The 16055-nt window shown below is 38.3% G+C and overlaps 1 protein-coding gene across 1 annotated transcript; it reads right to left on the bottom strand.

The window, feature by feature from the left end:
* Nucleotides 1-586: 586 nt before the first annotated feature.
* Nucleotides 587-15874, bottom strand: LOC138839781 (melanoma antigen preferentially expressed in tumors-like). The gene is made up of 4 exons (XM_070039333.1): nucleotides 15804-15874; nucleotides 2891-3190; nucleotides 1859-2440; nucleotides 587-1100 (listed from the first exon to the last, which is right to left on the bottom strand). The coding sequence occupies exons 1-4, from the start codon at nucleotides 15872-15874 to the stop codon at nucleotides 587-589; spliced, it is 1467 nt and encodes a 488-aa protein (XP_069895434.1).
* Between the last annotated feature and the right edge of the window lie 181 nt (nucleotides 15875-16055).

The following is a 16055-nucleotide window of genomic DNA, read 5'->3' as shown; positions in this document are numbered from 1 at the left end:
GTATTGGTGTTGTTATACAGTAACCAAAGTAAAGTCTGATTCTCATTGCTTTTGACCTAGGAAAGGATGTGGCAGCATGCAGATGTAGACATCCACAGGTAGATGGGCATAGTTTTCCTCTTTTAACAGCAGATGTGTTCTCTCAATTATCTTAAGGCTAATATTAAGAGTTTAGAATAAAGTGGAAAATATGTCTTCAATAGCCACCACTCTATCAAAACATCCAGGAAAAATTTCAATCATCTTGACTAGTGTCAGTTACCCAGAAGTGAGTATGTCAGTGTTGGCTAGGACAAGGTACGCCATGAATGGGTCAGCCTAAATCACTTTCTCAGTACAGTGGTCAGGAACAAGAAGGCAGATGTAGAGAATAGTACCCAAAAGCTTCACTGGATTTTTCAAAGCCCTCCATTTTCTTTTACAGACAACAGTTTTACATCCAATTTTCCTAACACCAATTTTCCTAACACCAGTTTGCTGGAACAGTAAACAGTTTTTATATATGGTGAATGTGGCCTTCAGGCAAGAATAATGAGTGTTTTATTGGCCACATATCATTGTTCAATGAGCTTTTTTACTGTCAAAATTATTCATATGAAGTGCTCCACTTCATGTCAGTACGTTGTGCTGCCCGGAGCCTTGACCTTATTTCTGACTTCACTTCAGCCAGTTTCACTTCGTCTAAACTGTCACGAAAATGCCATTGATCATAGCAATGCATAGGAATTGGATAGATTACGAACTTCAGCTTCATCAGTAGTGTTAAATTCTGCAAAAGGCTCCTAAGCACAGCCATGGTAATGGGATTACAGGCCAAGGTAAGAACTCGGAGACTGGTACAGGATCTTAGAGATGGTATGATACCAGAGAGAGTTACATCTGTAATAAGACAATTATTCATCTCTAGATGCTGCAGGTTACCAGATAGATTCTCCAGGAGAATCCTTAATGGTTGGAAATTTTCCCACGACATCTGGTTGTGACTGAGATTCAATAGCTTTATATTTCTATCTTGAAGTTTCTGGGACATGGAAAGCAAGTCTTTGTTAGTCAGGTCACAAAAATTCAGATTCAATGAGTCCAACTCAGGTGACAGGACTCTGTAGAGATAAAAAGAAAATTATTTTTAAATTATAAATATTTGTTCCATACATGAAGTCCTAGATTTTCACTACCTATAACTCTGTAATAAATCATTTGGTGTTACACTGAAATGACAACTAACAATGTGGACTAAATAGATTTTCCACCATAAAGAGTTAATTTTTTGCACATAAATTTGCGTCAAATTCATCTAAACGTAAACAGTATTACTTAATTTACTGAGTAATGAACATTGAAGTAAAAAACAGTATTTATACCACTGTCCATTTTGTATGGAGATATAAGGCTTAGTATGCTACAGAAAATTCCCTTTGAGACTAATCTTTAAATGGAATTTTCTCCATTTGCCTCTAAGCCTTCATGAAAACCCATGAGAGGCATAGTCTGACAGTATTAGTATAGTCACTCTGTGACTATGTCTATCCATGCTGTAAGAAAAAAAACCTTCTCTAACTGAAAATGTTCTCTTACACTCTAAGAGGCTGTAGAAGGACTTTTTAAACCAATATATTCTTGAGTCTGACATGGTATCTGCATTGATTGACTGAATGAATACGTCTAATATATCTTTCTAATTGGGTCTTGCTTCTCATTATGAGAAAGGCTTAGCCTTGGCAGTTGCAGATTTCTAGAAGTGTCCGTACTGAGGCAAAGGAAATATATGTTATAAGAAATTCAGAAATATGCAAGAATGTTTTTGCTCCTCAGTTAACATAGTGCTTGGGTAGCCCAGGCTACTACTCCAAACCCTCACCTGAGTACTTTATGAACATGGTTTTTCAGGGAGAAGTAAGAGAGGAAGAGTTCCTGGAGGTCATCCATCCGGCTAAGATGGGAGAGAAACATTTTGAAAGGTTTCTTCTTATAAGATCTAAATTTAATTTTATATAGATTAAGGCTAGTAAGGTGGACCATCCCAGGTATAATCATGCAGACTTCACTCAGAGAAGCTTCATCCACTCCTAGGTGATCAATGCACACCATATCCAAAATCTTCTGGGCCTTTTTGTAGTCCATTATTTTATCAACCTGCAAATATCTACAGCAGAGGTGCAGAGACCCCAAACTGTTCTCAACTTTATTATATAGAACAGAAAGAAAGTGTCTTGTCATCCAGGCACCATCAATATATAGGTCCACTAAAACTTCCATTGGTATTCGAGATGGTTGAGCCTCCAAGTTTACAAGTTGATCATGGGCTCCTTGTTTTTTCCCGATAGATTTCTTAGAGTAAGCACAAGCCTCAAAGCAGAAAGGAAATTTGTTTGAAATTCCAGAACATGTGGTCATGCAGTCTGCATTCTGCCTTAAATCTAGAATCCTCAGTTTAGGCACACTGTAGGAAAAGGAAAAGGTAACACGTATGAGAGGTAGTAGGCTTAATGGAAACCAGAAGAATCAATAATGAGAAGGAGGGACAAAACCCTTTACTCTCAGGGTTTACTCCAAATGTCACTTGACAAAACTTTCCACAAAAATCACCCAATCTCTGTTAATTGTTGTACCCTCTGTTCTCATATTTGTCTTTCCAAGTGTTAGTGCTCATATTATATAATAATATCCATCACAGAAATTCATCAGTTGAACCTTCAGTCACCACAAGTCTACATCACATCTGTAAGACATTGATGTCCTTAAGGTGATCACAAATGTTGCACCTATAGTCTCACAAAGACCTTCTATATTATCTGTTAATCACTTATGGAGACTTATAAGTCCTTTCCTGCACAAGGTCTCAGCAAAATATTCTGCTGACTTTCCAAGTGTATATTATATGATGTCTTACCGAGAAGAAGAGTTGCGAACAGGAAGGAACTGAAGACCATCAAGCATGGCTTCCAAGATGTCACAGTATGGCTCTGGCAAGTGCAAGGCCCCAACATGAAGACAAGGAAAGGGCCAAGTACTTACTACTGCCTTCACTACATTTGTATGCCCACCAGAGAAGGCGGCATTGAACAGTGGAATAAAAAGTTCTTGTGGTATCTCCTCAACAGCACGTAATGCCACAGACTCATTTTTCACCACAGTCTGTATAGCAAGGTCAAGCAGTGTTCCTGGGTTCTTTGGATCCATATTAATGCACCTGTATCAGGGTGTGAAATATTTAGAATTCTGGAGAAGACAGCCACAGAAAAGTGTTAAATAAATAAATAAATACATGCCAAACTATACATCTGTATCTAGAGAACAATTTCTATAGGCATAAATTAGAAATTATCTCTTAACTGTGTGAGAATTGAGTAAAATCAGCTGGAAAAGTGGTAAAAATACTTGTGCATTGCCTATTTGATAAAAATCTAAAATTCATAACATAAAAATAACACACTATAAAAAGAGAAAATCCATTTAATAAAAGTTGCAAATGACATTAATAAACACTGCTGGAATGAAGATACAGAAATGACTAACAAATAGATAAAAATATGCTAACATCACAAGTCATTAAGGAGTTACAAATTAAAACTACCCTATGATACCACCTTGTAGCAAATGGATAGTCCTTTTCCAAAATGAGAGTAGGGCCAGATATCGTGGCTCATGCTTGTGATTCAAGCTACTTAGGAGGTACAGAGGAGGGTGAAGGTTCAAAGCCAGTTAAAACAAAGAATAAGCCAGAAGTACTGGTTCAAAATTATAATCTCACCTATGAAGAAGGCAGAGGTAGGAGATTAGCTGTCTGAGGTCACTCTGGGGCAAAATATGTATGAGCTGATCTGAAAAATAATCCAAGCAAAAAAGTTTGGGATGTGGTTCAAATGATTGAGTGCTTATGTCAAAAATACAAGGCCTTGATTTCAAAAGTCTGTATTTTTAAAATAAACAAATAATAAAAATGAGAGAAAATAGCTAAGGTTGTTGCAGAGAAAGTGGAGCCACATACATGCGGATGGCAAATCAAAATAGTAGGGCTAGTTGAACACATTTACATTCCCATAACAGGGTAGTAGTGTTTCCTTATGGCCACATCTCTGCCAGCATCTGTTACTTATTTTCTTGATGAAGGCCATTCTAACTGAGGTGAGATGGAATCTCAATGTTGTTTGGATTTGCTTTTCTTTTATGGCCAGAAATGTTGAACATTTCTTCATGTGTCTATTGGCCATTCTTATTTCTTCTCTGAAGACATCTCTCTTAAAGTAGTTAGCCCATTTAATAATGGAGTTGTTTTTTCTTTGAGGATTTGTTTTGGGGGATTTAATTTTTTGAGCTTTTAAGTATACTTTAGATATGAGGCTCTTGTTTGATGCATAGTTAATAAAGATCTTTCCCATTCTGTGGGCTTTCTACTTATCTTGCTAGCCATGTCCCTACCACTCTGGAAAGCAGTATGGAGGCTCCTCAAAAGATTAAACATAGACCTTCACTAAGACTCAGCAATCCCATTTCTGGGCATTTACCCAAATGACCAAAAGCCAACCCCCACTAAAGCCATCAGCACAACCCCATTCATTGCAGCATTATTTACCATAGCTAAGATGTGAAATCAACCAGATGTCTCTCAGTGGATGAATGATCAAGAAAATGTGGTATATATACATAAACGGAATTCTATGCTTCCATCAGAAAGAATGGCATTGCCACATTCATAAGGAAATGGAAATACTTGGAAAAATTATATTAAGTGAAACCAGACCCAAAGAAACACAGGCTCCATGGTTTCCCTCATATGTAATAACCATACTATGTCTATAAATCTACAAGTTAAAGCAATGGATGGCAAAATTCAAATAATTACACTTGGACATTATTAATTTAACAGCACTCTAAGCATTCACACAGTGAGAATAAAGGAGGATATTCTTAAGGAGAGGATCACAATGGCTCAATTTCTATGTGCATATGACTGTATAAAATGATGCTTATTGAAATGAACTCCAAGAAATAGAAATAAGAGGGTTTTTATTGTACTGTTTGTAGTTATTTCTTTTTTTCTTTTTTATTCTTTTGGTTTATTCTTTTTTGTCACTGTGTCACTGTTTTTGTTTCTGTACTGTCTTGTATATAAGTTTATCTGATTTGGGGAGGGGAAGGGTAATCACAGAAATGGTGGGACAAAGCGTGAACCAATTCAGCAGTGATTCTCACTAGACACTATGGTTTTTTGTTGTTGTTGTTGTTGTTGTTGTTTGTTTTTTTTTTTTTGTCGGTCGTGGGGTTTGAACTTTGGGCTTGGGTGCTGTCCCTGTGCTCTTCAGCTCAAGGCGAGTGCTCTACCACTTGAGCCACAGCGCCACTTCCGGTTTTCTAGTGGTTTATTGGAGATGAGTCTCACGGACTTTCCTGCCCGGGCTGGCTTTGAACTGTGATCCTCATCTCAGCCTCCTGAGTAGCTAGGATTACAGGCGTGAGCCACCGGTGCCCAGCTTAGACACTATGTTGTAAATGAACTTCACAGCCTGGGGAGAAGGAAGTCAAGAGGGGAAAAGGAGAGAAAATGAGGGAGGGAGTAACACTTCTCAAAAACAAATACACTTATTACATGACTTATATAATTGTAACCCCTCTGTACATCACCTTTATACTAAAATTTAAATTAAAAAATAGTAGAGCTGAGGTTATACGTTTGGTGGTTTCTTAAAAAGCTGAACATAGATACCCATTCTTGTAGCAATCCCACCTCTGTATATGCCCAAGAAAAATGAAAATATTCATTCATGCTAGCATTTTCATTGTTGTTTATGATACATAAGTGGTTAATGAGCAAACAAACAATATTATACCTGCATCAAAAAAAAGAGCCAGGCAGTGGAGGCCCATGCCTGTAATCCTAGCTACTCAGGAAGTTGAGAACTGAGCATCATGGCTGAAAGCCAGCCCAGGCAGGAAAGTCCATGAGACTTATCTTAAATTAATCACCAGAAACCTGGAAATGGAGATGTATCTGAAGTAACAGAGCACTATCCATGAGCAAAAGAGGTCAGAGACAGTGTCATGCTCCGAGATCAAGCCCCATGACAGGCACAAAAGTAAAAATAGAAAAGAGAACAAAATATGCAATGGTTTTTTAAAAAATAGATTAACATTCAAGAGAAGCTAACTGTACCTTGTTTGTCAAGAACTGTGATTCTTTTATGTGCAGAAAAGATCAAACCTCCTTGTAAGAAAGGGATTGCTTTTCAGGCAGGAAGGAATGTTTTCACCAATTAGTACAAAAGGATACTGAATTCCATTGCAGAATTTACAGTACATGCCACTTCACAAAGTCTGAATAGACTTCTGTATGTACAAACAAATTTCTCGAGAGGTTCAGTTGTAGACACGCCTGAAACCTGGCTTAACAAAGCCTCTGGTATATTTTAAATACTTACAACCAATGCCACTCCAATTTGATATCTTCTTCCCTGACAAGTTTACATGGAAAAGATGTCAATAATCCTTAAGCTCAATTAAATTGCAATGCAATTTCAAAAATACCTCACACCATTTACTCAGACAAATACATGATAATGCTCTATGTTCTTTCTCTCTCTCTCTCTCTCTCTCTCTCTCTCTCTCTCTCTCTATATATATATATATATATATATATATATATATGTATGTATGTATAAATGGCTATGAAATGAGGGACAAATGAGGAGAAACTTAGGATACTGTAAAGTATGTAAGAAAGCAATTTAAAAACGTGTACATGCTCATCTGTGCAATGTAAGTATAGGAAAGATTAAGCCACGAGATGAAGAGATTGACTACCCCTATAGGTAAAGGACAGGAAAGAAGGGGAAAGAAATAGGAACAACTAGAAAAAGTATCAAAGGAATGAGAAAGGAGTGACATTTCTTTGAATGCATGTTTATTTACAACTTTGATTCTCTGAGTCACATACTGTATCAAATATCTAAATAAACAATCTAAGGTGTTTTCTGTATTTGTAGGTCCTGCACCCATGGATTCAACCCACTGCCTATGGAAATACTATGCCAAAATTGTGTATTGAACATGTATATGCTTTTGTCATTGTTTCCTAAACAATGCAGAGTAAGAACTGTTTATATAGCACTAACACTGTATCACTTACTAGAAAAAGATCTAGATATCAGGCATGGTGGTTCACAGATGTAATCCCAGCTAATAGGAGGCAGGGATTGGGAAGACTGTGGCATTTGCAAAATATTATTGAGACTCCATCTCAACAAACTAGTAGTGCAGTGTGTAATCCTGACTGAATGAGATAGGAACATCATTGTCTAGAGATAGCCTATGAAGGAGCTGAGAAGGTGGCTCAGTGGTAGAGTGCTTGCCTTGCATACATGAGGCCTTGGGTTTGATTCCTCAGCACCACATAAGCAGAAAAGGCCAGAAATTGGCTTTGTGGCTCAAGTGGTAGAGTGCTAGTCTTGAGCTGAAGAGCTGAGGGGCAGTGCCTAGGCCGAGAGTTCAGGCCCCAGGACCACCACCAACAAAGCAAAATAAAATAATAACATTTAAAAAAGAGAGATAGCCTATGAAGAATACAAGACACTATCTAAAAATAACCAAATCTAATATGGCTGTAGACATTGGCTGAAGTAGTATAACATCTGTCTAACAAGTGAAAGGCCCCAATTAGAGTACTACAGCAAGAAAAAAAATCTACAAATGATTTAGAATACATAGTTTTGACCACATGTGGTAAAGATAAAGATAAAATCAATACAAGTTTCTAAAATAAAAAATTTAAATTCCTGAGCACTCACTGCACAGTTCAACATATGTGGAGAATCTCTGTCAGGTGCAAAATATCTTCAGTTTTGTTTAAATTGTTATGTGAACTTTGAATTGTGCCATGCCCAAATTTCTTCTAATATATCTCCCAAAATCCAATCTTGTTTTCTCCAAAGTAAGATAAAAGTTATGGCATTCCTCCTAAGACAAAAATGTTATGCTGTGTGCCAAATTAAAATGACAAAGTAAAAACTTTAGATGTTTTCAGCAAAAAGTATGTAAAATTTGAAAGTACAAGAATCTACAATATAGTAGTGAAATCTATGCTTCCTGAACATCTGTAGTTATCTCAATGGTGGTATCTTTAAAACTATATACCTGTAGGTGCCAGGAATCTACATTATAGGAGAATCTGTGAACATGTGTGAAAATAATTTACCATTTAAAGAACTTGGGCACACATGGATTTTTAATAGAAATTTACACTGAGGGTCCTTGAACTGGTTCTCTCTGGAAGATATTGGAGAAGGGAGTGGTTCAAAGTTAAAAAAGAATGATAATAAATTAAGTTAGTATTTAAGCTAAGCAAGTTTAGAAAATGCTTTAACCATATTCTCTAAGATTAAAGACAAAAGAACTGTACACCATAGTTTAAAATCTGTTTTTGGGCTGGGAAGGTGGCTCAGTGGTAGAGTGCTTGCTTTGCATGCATGAGGCCCTGGGTTCGATTCCTCAGCACCACATAAGCAGAAAAAGCCAGAAGAGGAGTTATGGCACAAGTAGTAGACTGCCAGCTGAGAGGAAAAAGCCCAGAGTTCAAGCACCAGTTCTGGCAATAAATAAGTAAATAATACAATAAATAAAATGAAGCTAGGGCTGGGGAGGTGGCTCAGTGGTAGAGTGCTTGCCTTGCATGCATGAGGCCCTGGGTTCGATTCCTCAGCACCACATAAGCAAAAAGAAAAAAGCCAGAAGTGGCGCTGTGGCTCAAGAGGTAGAGCACTAGCCTTGAGCTGAAGAGCTGAGGGACAGTGCCCAGGCCCAGAGTTCAGGCCCCACAACCGGACCAAAAATAAATAAATAAAATAAATAAAATCTGTTTTTACTTGTCTTATTGGTTAGTAATTCTAAAGCTACTTTGTGCCTACAGTTGTTAGTAATGAGAAAAATGAGTAAATATATAGGAAGAACTGACACCAAGATATTGTCATCCTCCATATAAGGGAATGAGAATACCTTCCAGTGATAATTTTAAGCTGGGGACATAGCTTAGTGGTATAGTGCTTTCCTAGCATGCACAAGGCCCTGGATCCCCAGAGCCAAAGGAAACAAAGAATAAAACTTTCTGTCTGACAAAGATATAGGTAAAAAATCTGTAGGGGAAAATCAGCAAAGATAAATTTGAACATCTTATGGCACCAGAAATTAAATGTGCAAAAAAGATACGGTCATATTAAAAGATCACAAAAAGATCACAGACAGAACTTTCAGAGGAAAAAATCTAGAAAATTTCAAGAAAAAAAGAAGTATAATTTCTTACAACAATTACTCATGATCTCATTTTATATAAATGTAATGGGCTGTTAGGTTATAGACAGATATATGAGTAGTTCGTTCTCTAGGGCAGTTGTCAAGATTCTGTTTCCTCTCCCAACTCTCCTGTGTACTCAGAGAATACTAGTAGGCTAGGAAATTTGCTGCCCCTGTTACACAAATAGCAGATTCTAGATCAAGAAAGAAGCGGCTTAGCTCACAAGCAATAAAGTTTGATGGAGTCAGTACCAGTTCCAGATGTGTAAAGAAGGGAAGCTCCTAAAGCAAATACAGCCAGTGTAAGTACTCACAACTGACCTTTGACTAGTAGGGCCCAGAGCCTGCATACACCACCACTATGCCATTTTTTTGGGGGGGTCCGGTCATGGTGCCTGAACTCGGCCTGGGCACTGTCCATCTGCTCTTCAGCTCAAGGCTATCGCTCTACCACTTGAGGCACAGCGCCACTTCCAGCTTTTTTTTCTTTTTGCTTATGTGGTGCTGAGGAATTGAACCCAGGGCCTCAGGCATGCAAGGCAAGCACTCTACCACTGAGCCACCTTCCCAGCCCCTGCCATTTTTGTTTCTATTGTGCTAGTTCATTGTTTTCCTTTTTAGATACAATGTAGATTGACCCATCAAGAGAAATTAAGATTACTAAGGAATCAGCTCAACAAAGTTGGAAAATTATCTATCTCAACAGAAGTGCAAATTACAATGTAGGGACACAAGTTATATGAAAAAGAAAGACAATATGACTTCGATCACAGCTTTTAACTCCACAATAATGAAAGGGCCAAATACAATCAATTTCTCTTCTGGCTATATTCCTAAAAGAAATCTCCATATGATGCACAGATATGTGAAATTGGTATACCCTTACAGTGTACCAGTACTTGATACCAAGAGATGAATCACTGATGCTTGCTCCTATGTGAATGAATCATAAAGAAACACAAAGTGAATAAGCTAATAATAAATGACCACATACTTCATGATTTCAGTGATATGAAATGCCCAGAGTAGTAAATCCATAGAGCAAAAAAGTAAATTAGTGTTTGCCAGGAGCTGAGCAGTAAAGAAATGAGGAATGATGACTGAAGACACTGGTTGTTTGTGGGGAAAGGGTGGAAGGAAGCACAGTGCCAAGAACATGCTATAAAAAGTACCATGCACGCTTACACAATCAGATTTTAAAGTGCAACAGTGAAGCACACTGGCTGCATCCAAAATTGAAGAGGAAATGCACTTATTTCCAGATGTGTTTAAAGGTGATCTCACTGTGTATCACCTCTAAAATAACAATGAAATAAATTGGAAAAACATTCAGACTTTTTTTTGGTAGGTCATGGGGCTTGAACTCTGGGTCTGGGTGCTATCCCTGTGCTCTTCAGCTCAAGACCAGCACTCTACCTCTTGAGCCACAGTGCCACTCCTGGCTTTTCTAGTGGTTTATTGGAGATCAGAGTCTCACAGACTTTTTCTGCCCAGGCTAGCTTTGAACTGTGATCCTCAGATCTCAGCCTCCTGAGTAGCTAGGATTACAGGAGTGAGCTACCAGCACCCGGCAAAAATCAGATTTTATCATATGTAAATTGTATCTTAATTAACCTTATAAAAATCTGTTGAAAAAGCTATATAAAGTATTTTAAATTAAAATGGAAAAGAAAAAAATAAAGGGCTGAAATGCCAAAGAATTAAAAATTGCCTTATTAAAATAATGACAAGAAAGACAATGCAAACAAACTGATGAACAAGGTAAGAAGTACACTTAAGATATAGATAAGAATTTCAGCAAAGATCCTGAGATTTAATAGCCAAAAATACAAAATGGCCTTATTTCTTGAATTAAAAACCTGCTAGTCCATCCATGGGCTAGAAGTTTATGTCTTTAATTCTAGGTACTCAAAATTTGACATCTAGAGGATTCCAACTTCATAGTCAGCCCAGGTAGAAAAGTCATTGAGGAGCTGGGCACCGGTGGCTCACTGCTGTAATCCTAGCTAGTCAGGAGGCTGAGATCTGAGGATCACAGTTCAAAGCCAGCTCAGGTACGAAAGTCCATGAAACTCATCTCCAATACACCACCAGAAAAAAAGAAGTGGCTCTGTGGCTTAAGTGGTAGAGAGCTAGCCTTGAGCTGAAGAGCTGAGGGACAGCTCCCAGGCCCAGAGTTCAAGTCCCATGACTACTACCACCACCACCACCACCAACAAAAGCCCAGCAAAATCTAGGCCACCTCATTATCAAGAAATCTGATAGTAAAAAATGCTGGCAGGGATGTGGCCAAAGGGGAATTTTAATACATTGTTGGTGGTAGTGTAAACTTGTTCAGTCACTCTGTAAAGCAAAATGGAGGTTCCTCAAAAGACTAAACATTGAGCTCCCCTATGACCCAGCAATCCCACTCCTGAGCATTTACCCAAATGACCACAAACAAGGCTATACCAAAGCTACCAGCAAAATCTTGTTCATTGCAGCATTATTTACCTTATCTAAGATATGGAACCAACCCAGATGCACCTCAGTAAGGATCAAAAAGTTATGGTATATATACATAATAAATTCTATTCTTCCATCAGAAAAAATGGTGATACCCCATTTGTAAGGAAATGGAAAGACCTGGAAAAATTATATTAAGCAAAGAAAGACAGGCCCAAAGAAAAGTAGGTTACATAGTTTCCCTCATTTATAATAACTAGAATATATCTATGATATTCTTAACAGGGGATCAAAATAGTTCAATTGTTAAGTGCATAGGAACATATATAATGAAGCAGATCAAAATGAATTCCAATAATTGGAAACAAGAGGTTCTTATGTCCTGTATACAGTTATTTCTATTTTTTCTGTTTTAGTTGTGTGTACCCTTTGTCTTGTGTATAAGTTTATCTGATCCGTGGAAGGGAAAGGGAATCACAGAAACAGCAGGACTAAGGATGAACTAATGTAACAATTATACTCACTAGACACTATGTTGGAAATGAACTATACAACTTGGGAGGAGAGTGGACCAGGGAGGGGTAAGCAGAAGAAAACAAGGGAAAGGGTAACAGTGTTTAAAAAGAAATGTACTCATTACCTTACTTCTGTGACTGTAACCCCGCTGTACATCACCTTTACTATAAAGTCTTTTTTAATTCTAGGGCTTCTGTGTTCAATCACTAACCCAGAAAGCAAGCTGAGCAAGCAAAAGGCCAAGTTCAAAGCCCAGACATATCTATACAAGCAAGTAGATTAAAATAGTAATAGAGTCTCTCATGAGAACAGGAGGAATGATATTGATCAAGTGACCTGATTTGTAGAATTAAAATTTCTTTCTGTAAATACTCAATAAAATATTGATTAAAATAGTCTCTCAACCAAGATCATGTGAGGGGATTGATTCACTGATTAATTCCACCAAACCTTTAAAAAAGAATGGCATTCAACACACTGCTAAATCATCCATAGAAGAGAAAATGAAGAAATGTTACCAAACTGATTACATGAAGCCTCTACTAATCTGATACCAAAACCAGATATGGATGGGACAAAGAAGGAAAATTATAGAAGGCTTTGACTAGCCAAATCAAAAGTTTTCCTGTTTAACATATTCCCATGAATGTGATCCAGTATTCAGAGTATCTTCTCTTTATCAAGTAGACGTTAGCACAGTGCCTACTTATCCTTGACTATAGCATGTGCCTCATCAGTCCACAGTAATAGTCACATCAAGCAATCCCTGAGGAACAAGTGTCCTTTTATTCTCTTGTAACCAAGAGTTCCCACATGGTCTCTGCTTTCTCACTTTCTTCTGGAAGATGACATATGTGGTTCTTCCTTTTTATGTAGTACTTTCTTCTCTTAGGCTCTAAGTAAATGTCACTGTGCATTTAATCTATGTAGTCTCAGATACCATATATCTGGCCATCTGCAAAACATTATAATGTGAATTTTTTCCTCACCAAAGAGATAAACAGATAGACAATAAAATGGATATTTTTGCCACATATCCATAACCCAAATCTAGTCATAAGTGAACATCAGACAAACCAATCACAGTTACCTGACCAGGACTCTTCCAAAATGTCACAGATGTGAAAGACCAAATACAACGCAAAATCCTGAATAGGATCCCTGGAATGGCAGTGGGGGTGGGGAAGAAAGAAGAAATAAATCATTAGTGGGATAAATGATGAAATTAAAGTGAAGTCCATACATTATATATTCATACAAAAATACTGTTAATCTCTCAGTTTGGGTGATTTTTATGGCTGTGAACATTGTTAACAATAGGGAGATATGGGTGAAGATACTCAATATAACTTTTGAAAGTTTCAAATTATTTCGTAAAGGAACGTTGAAAATATTAAATCAGTCCATCATGGTGGTATACAAGGGTAATCCCAGCACATTGAATAAGACAGGAAGATCACCAATTTCATAGTAGATTAGGCTACATCCAGAGACTCTGTGTCAAAAAGAAAACAAAAAAGTTTATCCTTTTTAAATGGCTCATAAGAAATGAAAAATGTCATCAACAACATATAATTGAGTTAGTATTTGCTCTTCATACGAAACACACTTAAACATAACATAAATGAAATACAATAAACAGGTAGATATCTACGCAGTAAAAGCCATTTTAAAATGTGGCATAAAAATTAACCATAGGGCTGGGAATGTGACTTAGTGGTAGAGTGCTTGCCTAGCATGCATTAAGCCCTGGATTATATATACAGAAAAATCCGGAAGTGGCATTGTGGCTCAAGTGGTAGAGTGCTAGCCTTGCACAAAAGATGCTCAGGGACAGTGCCCAGACCCTGAGCTCAAGCCTCAGGACGGGCAACAAAAAATTAACCATAAACAAAGTAGGATTCAAGAAGGAACACATCTTTTTGAAGAAGGAGATCAAGTCTAGGAAAATTTTTAGATATGAGAATTTGAAGTCACTGATTTTCACTTCCTAGACCAGTTCTCTACCACTTAGACACATCTCCAGCTATATTTGGGGGAATTTTTAAAAAGGTACATAATTATTAGATGACTGAAGCTAATCACATACAAGCCAAGGCACAGAGGGCCCAGAAAGTGGACTGTTGAGAAATCTAGCTAGACTGCTTTCATATTAAACTACTTACATGTTGATCATAGGTAATTTAGGGCAGAACACTTACAATATGTACATATGTAAATGATAACTACTGTAATCTGCTTAAACGAAAGAGTCAGAAAATCTTACCCAGAAGCTTGGCAGGAAGAGCCGTTCAATTCTTGTTAAGAGCTTGCAGCAACCAGGTGCTGGTGGCTCATGCCTGTAATCCTAGCTATTCAGGAGGCTGAGACCTGAGGATCATGTTTCGAAGCCAACCCAGGGCAGAGAAGTCCTTGAGACTCTTATCTCCAATGAACTACTCAGAAAAAGCCAGAAATGGTGCTGTGGCTCAAGTGGTAGAGCACTGGCCTTGAGCACAAATAAGCTCAGGGACAGCACCCAGGCCCTGAGTTCAAGCCCCAGGACTGGCAAAAAACCAACAAAACAATAAAGCAAACAAATAAACAAAAAACCCAGAGCTTCCTGCAAATGTTTGGGGGTGAAGTTTCCCTAAGTTTCTTCCCTCCAAAGTTCCACTAGCCACAAGAGTATTCAATGAGTTCAGCTTCAATCAGACTACTCTACCCTAGATCAATCAACTTGGTAAGTACAAGGAGGTGGGGACAGATTCCTGGCTAGCCTAAAGAAGCTGAGAAGCTGAGTTGCCTGAAGAGCCAACGTCTACTCAGATACTTGGATCTACAAGTGCCTGAATCTCTGGGTTACCAGATCTGAGTTCACTCAGGCTTCAAGTTCCCTTCAGCTCCAAGTTCCCTAGATCTTTGAGTACCCTCATGCTCCCAGTTCCCCTGAGCTCCAGGTCACCCAGGTCTAGAGTTCCCCTGAGCTATGAGTTATTCCAATCTCCAGGTTACCCTGATCTCCAGTTCTCTGGATCTCCTTCCCTCAAGCTACAAGTTCCCTGGATCTCTAAGTTCCCCTAGACTCTAATTATCAGTATTTCTTACTTCTCTCTGGTTTCAGGTTACCCTGATCTTACAGTTTCTGGTATCTCCAAATTCCCTAGAGCTCTGAGTTTCCTTGAGCTCCAAGTTTCCCAGACCTACAAGCTCTCTTGTAGTTCCCTGGTGGCTCCATGTTACCCCAGTATCTGAGTTACATGAATCTCTGAATTCTCTTGAGCTCTAAGTTCTCTTGAGTTTCAAGTTATTCCCATTCCTGGTTACCCAGATCTATGAATTCTGCTCAGCTCTAAGATATCTGGATGTCTATCTTAGCCACATCTCCTATGCAATCTCCAAGTGTCTCCAAGCTCTGAGTTGTTTTGATCTCTGAATTCCTTGAATCTCTATAATACTTGGATCTCCATCCAGCTCCAGGTTCTTGAACCTGTGAGGTCCTTCAGATTCCAAGTTACCCTGATTCCCAAATTCCCTTGTGCTCCAGTTACTCCATCCCTGAGTTATCCTTAGTTCCAAGTTACCTGATCTCTGCATTACTCGAGTCCTCGAGTTCCCTGGAGCTCCAAGATATCTCGATCTCAAAGCTATCCATATTTCCTACCCTTATCTCTGAGTTCCCCCAAGCTCCAAGTTATCCTCATCCCTGCCTTCTCTAGACTCAGTCACCTGTATCTGCATCTTCACTTGAGCTCTAAGTTAAACTGATTGCCGAGTTCCCTCCTGCTCACAGTTACTGAGATCTCTGAGTTATTTCCAGCTCTGAGTGACTGCGT

This window comes from Dipodomys merriami, unplaced genomic scaffold, assembly GCF_024711535.1.
Source record: "Dipodomys merriami isolate MVZ:Mamm:240054 unplaced genomic scaffold, mDipMer1.0.p SCAF_3, whole genome shotgun sequence".
Taxonomy (NCBI): Eukaryota; Metazoa; Chordata; class Mammalia; order Rodentia; family Heteromyidae; genus Dipodomys; species Dipodomys merriami.
This window is presented reverse-complemented; position numbering and strand designations above follow the sequence as displayed.